At 45.7% G+C, this 6,101-nt stretch overlaps 1 protein-coding gene across 2 annotated transcripts in view; it reads right to left on the reverse strand.

The window, feature by feature from the left end:
* Positions 1-5,747, reverse strand: part of NTN1 (netrin 1) — an 85,969-nt gene extending 80,222 nt beyond the window's left edge. For both annotated transcript variants that reach the window (XM_018568303.1, XM_018568302.1), the window contains exons 1-2: positions 5,703-5,747; positions 4,167-5,236 (exon numbers count right to left, since the gene is read on the reverse strand). In XM_018568303.1, the coding sequence (XP_018423805.1) occupies positions 4,167-5,184 (1,018 nt within the window). In that variant the 5' untranslated portion in view covers positions 5,185-5,236; positions 5,703-5,747. The remainder of the gene's footprint in view (positions 1-4,166; positions 5,237-5,702) is intronic.
* Positions 5,748-6,101: the final 354 nt, after the last annotated feature.

Genomic DNA, 6,101 nt, shown 5'->3' on the forward strand with positions numbered 1-6,101 from the left:
TGGCGGCTTTCTCTATGACATCACAGGGTGACTGGGGGGGGGGTGTGCGGGGGTTAAGAATTCACAGGCCTGTTGGTTCCAAATTGCTGATGAAATTTAAGGAGCGAGAAGCGTTTTCGATAGGAAGGGGCCGGCGGCAATTCACTTTCATTGTAACGATTTGTTTTACTGTAACCGTTTGCCGGGGAGAGGACGCAAAGTCTTCTCCGTCATACGGCGATTCGCGGCTATGCCGGGCACACTTATTTCTTTTTTTTGGTGTGCCAACCTGATCTCAACTAATGGCTACAAACTCGGCTTCAGAGGACGCAGCCGGTACAATTGAGCGCAACTTTTTTGCGTGGTGCTTTTTTTTCTCAGGCAAGAACTTGTATCGAATGTCTTTCTATATGACCACCGACGCGTCCCTGATACAAAGTATTTCCTTCTGTGACGGCAAACAGATCGGAGATAGAAGAGAAAAGAGAAAAAAAGGGGCATATTTATAATCTGCCATTCAGCCAACATTCTCTGCAGGTGAATCTTCCAGGTCTACGTGTCTTATATGACAGTGTATACACAGGGGCGCCCCGAGGCCGGATGTCACCCGAAGCGGAGACCGGGTGACACCCTGCAGTGACGTCATCGTGCGCGCGCGGTCATCTAATTGACGCCTGAGGTATGCCGCCGGGTCCCCTCCTCTCTCCTAACACTGTCGCGCTCTCGGTCCATTCAGAGGGGGTGACAGCAAAATTATTGTCGGTCATTTTGGGGTCACCCCTCTAACGGTGTCACCCGGGTGTGGGCTGCACCCCCCTTGTGACACCACTGTGTATACATACTGGAATGATTTAACAAAAAATACATTGGGACTTTATGGGATCTGGTACCCCGAAAAGAACCAACCCCCCCAAATATACCTACAATGGGCCATCTTAAATGACAGTGATCGATTCTCCAGCAGAGAATGTTTGGTGTAAATCGAAGTCACTGGTTATAAGGACCCTCAACCCAACCGCTGAGCTATCACTTTCTCAGACAATTAATCTCCACATATGCATCACTTGCCCCTCCCTTTTAGATTGTAAGCCCTCAGGGGCAGGGCCCTCCTCACCATCTTGTCCTGAATTGTATTGTGATTCTAATGTCTTCCTTATATTGTAAAGCGCTGCGCAGACTGTTGGCACCATATAAATCCTGTATAATAATAATTCAAAAAGTTGCATGAAACACAAAAACAAGGCGCCGTGTCATCATAAATATAATTCCACAGCTCCGGTTCCCCGACTTTCCTCAATCCTCATATAATCTTCATTACAACTGCTCGAATGCAACTGGAACAAGGCAAAAGAAAGTAGATGAAATAAGTGAAACTGGGAGCTTGTGTTGTCCCCAAGATTTTGGCAAAATGTCATCAATTTTGGCAAACGAGACAATGGGGGAGGAAGGGGATTATAGTTGGTTTTTAAGGGTGCTATGGGCTTTGAATGGCTCCTGAGGGAAACCTGTCATGGACAAAAAATACTCAAATAATGATCAAATACAGAAAAAGGGGTAAAAAAGATAAAAGGATAATAATGCAGGTAAACACTCAGCGTGAATTCAACCATTTAAAATAAAAAAAAGTAATAAAAATCTGGCCCCGCCTGTCACAATGTGACTGTACAATCTTTTGGGTTTAGGGTGAATGGTACAAAGATGATACAAAACATAAAAAAAAAAAAAAAACTGAAAGAGGAAATTGTAAACTCTGTGGACGGTTTTGCAATCAGCTCCCAGCCTAATGAAATAAACTAACTGATGCCCCATACAATGTGATACAAACCGATCTCGTGTCACCCAGCACATGTTTAGACATCTGTGCAATTCTCGTCTAAAATTAGAGCAGACAGACTGAGCAGAGGTGATGCTGAGGGGTTGCTATCGGTTGCAGCAGATGGTCGCTATGGGTAACAGCTGACGGTTGCCCTAGCCGTAAGCCAGTACATCATTAGGCACATACATGACAAGTCATAGAATATTGGCCGTCCGGGCAGTCTCTCTTTTTCCATAGGGCTGTACTGACATATACAATGCTGCAGTCGGCACAACTCGTAACTGGCAGTAAGAAATACATAAATGACCCAAAACTGGTATTTCACATTTTGATGGATGCAAGAGAATTAAACCCCCTAACAAATTCTTTCTAAGTCTCGAAGACTATTTCTATGTCTCTATATCTGTACACCTGCTGTGCCCATTATGAGGGGCTCCCACCATCCCTGTGCTGAGTTCCCGGGTCTGTACACTTGCTGTGCCCATTATGAGGGGCTCCCACCATCCCTGAGCTGAGTTCCCGGGTCTGTACACCTGCTGTGCCCATTAAGAGGTGTTCCCACCATCCCTGAGCCCAGTTCCAGGGTCTGTACACCTGCTGTGCCCATTATGAGGGGCTCCCACCATCCCTGAGCTGAGTTCCCGGGTCTGTACACCTGCTGTGCCCATTATGAGGAGCTCCCACCATCCCTGTGCTGAGTTCCCGGGCCTGTACACCTGCTGTGCCCATTATGAGGTGCTCCCACCATCCCTGTGCTAGGTTCCGGGTCTGTACACCTGCTGTGCCCATTATGAGGTAATTTGTATTTATTTTACAGAATATAGAGTGCAATATTATGAGTGAGATGACCCCTAATATAGCATGAGGAGTGAGACTCCAAGATGAACCATCTCCAGGACCCAAGAGAAGCAGCAAGTCAATGGGTGACTCCAGACTTCCCCTACAGTTATAATATCACTTTTGGGTGAATTGATCCTTGCAGGGCAGCATTCAGAGAATGGGGCTCATTTAGGAAATGCAGATTACAATGATTTTCAGTTTCGAATAGCAACCAGACATCGCCATTCAGCAAACTAAAGTGAACAGATCTACGATTTCTGTTTTTGTTTTTTTTTTCTGTGGATTAGAGCTACAGCGCTGTCTGTATTAGCTGAGGCACCAATCCATCCAAAACCAATATTCCAGGTTTTGGAGGCAGCAGAATTGCTTATTTTCTGTTAGCTCTAAAATCCGCTCTATAATGCCCACCGTAGGCTGGCAGCTACAGAGCTCCCATTGCTGTAGATTTGAAGCTCTAGAGATCTCAGTGCTGAAATCCCAGTTAGTTGTAATAAGTTGGCACGTGAAACGACTCGCCAGCTTCTGCCAAGGGCAAAAATATCAGTTTTGGGTGGTCTGACCCTTTAAACGATTCAATTATAACCGTTACTCTGCAATTTGTCTCCTCAGAATTAGTCCCGGTTTCTTGTCCTTATTCTTTTGTGATTCTTACAAAGAGATCACCAGAGACTCTCACTTGTTGGTTACTGTCACTCTGAAATTCTCGCGCACGAGACAGAGAGAAAGAGGGAGCGAGAGAGAAAGGAGAGAGAGAGCAAGAAGGAGAGGGGGGGGAAGAGAGAGAAGGCGAGAGTGAAAGGAGAAAAAGAAAGAAAAGAAAGAAAGAAAGAAAGAAGGAGAGACATAGGAGAGAAAGAAGGAGAGACATCAAAGTAAGAAATAGGGAGAAGGAGCGAGATAGAGGGAGAAGGAGCGAAATAGAGAGAGAAGGAACGAGAGAGAGAGAAGGAGCGAGAGAGAGAGAGAGAGAAAGAAGGAACGAGAGACAGAGAAAGGAGTGAGGGAGAGAGAAAGACAGAGCGACAGAAGGAGCGAGAGAGAGTAAGAAGGAGCAAGAAAGACAGAGAAAGGAGCAAGAGAGAGAGAGAGAAAGAAGGAGAGACATGAAAGAGAGAGAAGGAGCGAGAGAGAGAGAGAGGAGAAAGAGAAAAAGAACGAGAGAGAGAGAGAGAGATAGGAAGAAAGAGAAAGAAAGAAAAATTAAGAGAGCGAAAGAAATAGAAAAAGAAAGTAAGACAAAAGGAAAGATATAATGGAGAGAACATTGAAAGGGAAGAGAGAGAGATAATAAAAGAAATGACAGATGAGAGAGAGAGAGACAGAGATATAATAGAGAGATAATAGAGAAATGACAGATGAGAGAGAGAGAGAGATATTAGGATTTCATGGAGAGAGAGCTGCAGGGTTACATTACAGCTGTGTGTAGTTTGCATTGAAGTGACACATTCTGTTCTCCTTGTTATCATTTCTCACTTCTAATTCATACATATCATCTCTACCACCGTGTGAACTGCAAGAGACTTGTACTCACCCACGCACTCGTTGGCTTCCCTTGCGGTCGCCCTCTGCCAAGGTCTGTCATAGTGGAAAGGTTTGCAGCGGTCGCACTCAGGCCCGGCTGTGTTGTGCTTGCAGTCACACACCAGGTTGTCGTCCCTGTCCTTGACGCACCTAGACGCGTGCCCGTTGCACTTGCACCGGCCGCCAACCTGGAGGTCAGAGACGGCATAGAAATAGGAGTCCCTGGCCAGCTCCGAGTCGTCTTCGTTCTCGTCTCCAAAGGTATGGAGGCGGCTAAAGACCACCTTGATGTCTGTGGCGGTCACCCAGTCTTGGAGCACCGGGGAGTTGTCGAAATCATGGGCGGACGGTCGGCCGTCCAAGGTGCTGAAGGCGATCAGGCCACCGGACAGCGGGTGCATGTCGGTGTGAGAGTCCGTGCAAATAGCCTCCTGCTCGTTCTGCTTGGTGATCACCGCTTTGTTGGGTTTGTTGTACATCTTTCTGCACTGGGTGGAGTAGAACTGAAATGGAACCCAGGACTTTCCATAGTCCATCGACTTGAAGATGGCCATGGATTCCGGACGGGGAGAGCAGAACTGCAAGCTCACGTAAGTCACCTCAAACTTCTTCCCTAGGGAAAGCGTGAGGGTGACGTTTTGAGGGTACTGGATGTAGTTCTCCGACTGCCAGCAGGTCAAATTGTGAGGATTGTTGAGGTCAGTTAAAAAGGACGGCGGGTGAGCTTTTTTGGGGTCGGAGGCGTTGCATATGTGACAGTTCCGAAACTTCTCTTCGCCTTTCTCCGTGACCACGCAATATCTCGAAGGGTTCTTGCCGCAGATACTGGACACCTTAACTTCCTTCCCGAAAGCGGAGTTAACAAAGTCTGGGATACACCTCCTCGGGTTCCCGTTCTCGTCATAGCAAGGGTCCGGCTGCGATGTCTGGATGGAGAACATATTCATCCCGTAGCCTCCTCTACCTTCTTGAGCGGTACAGCACAAGGAAACCAGCATCAACATCGCAATGTGCCCTCTCAGCATCATCCTGGATCCAGCTTAACCCTGCCTCGTCCACAGATCTCTCCTCTGGCGGCTCCTGGCAAAAACCGAGGACAGAAAGGGGGAAAAAAAAAAAAGACAGATCAGAAGGATAAAAAAAAAACCCCATAAAAACAACAAATGATATAAAATATTTAAGTCACCTAGGAGTTACTAAAACAGATGGTAAAAATAGCTAAAAACAGACTAGCAACCAAAATCAAACAGAGATGACATCACTTTTTTTTCAGAAAGGTTCCAAAAGAGAGACAGAGAGAGAATTTACTAAAATTTCATTTTTTTTTTGATGTGCAGAAGCAGGTGAGGAATTAAAAAAACAATTGTAAATGACAACATAAAAAGGTATTTTTCCCAAAATAGAACAAAAACAAACAAACGGAAAATATGTCAAGGCTTTTTGCTTGGGAGATACAATTCTACTGGAGAGAAAATTCTCACCTAGAAGAAAGCATTCTGTGTTTTTAAAGTAATTAAAGGTTAAAAAAAAAATTAAAATGCGCTACCTTAAGAGTGAATTAAGGAATTGCAGGAAGAAAAAAAAAAAAGGGAATAGGAAATGTTATAGAAGAGAAAAAAAAAAAAGTTGAGAAAAAGTTTTGTTGGTAAATCACTGGCAGCAGTGCCGGGGGAAGCTGATGTGAAAAGTGCTCAGGGAGACAATTTGGAGAATGAAGCGTTCCATCCCTTCTGTGCACAGATGACCAAGCTTGCTGGACTGTCTTCCCCTGGCTGACTATAGAAAGTGAATGACGCTCGCAGTGTGTTTGGCTTCAGGTCATCTCAAGGAGTGACACTGCATTAGGGGGAATTACAACGACACCCACTGGTTGGAAAACCACACTGGGCAGGAGAAGCTCTGCACATGCAGGGGAAGGAGGGGAAGGGAGGTGGGAGAAAAGGCA

The sequence above is a fragment of the Nanorana parkeri genome, unplaced genomic scaffold (assembly GCF_000935625.1).
Source record: "Nanorana parkeri isolate BGI_ZX_2015 unplaced genomic scaffold, ASM93562v1 scaffold1169, whole genome shotgun sequence".
NCBI classification, from domain to species: Eukaryota; Metazoa; Chordata; class Amphibia; order Anura; family Dicroglossidae; genus Nanorana; species Nanorana parkeri.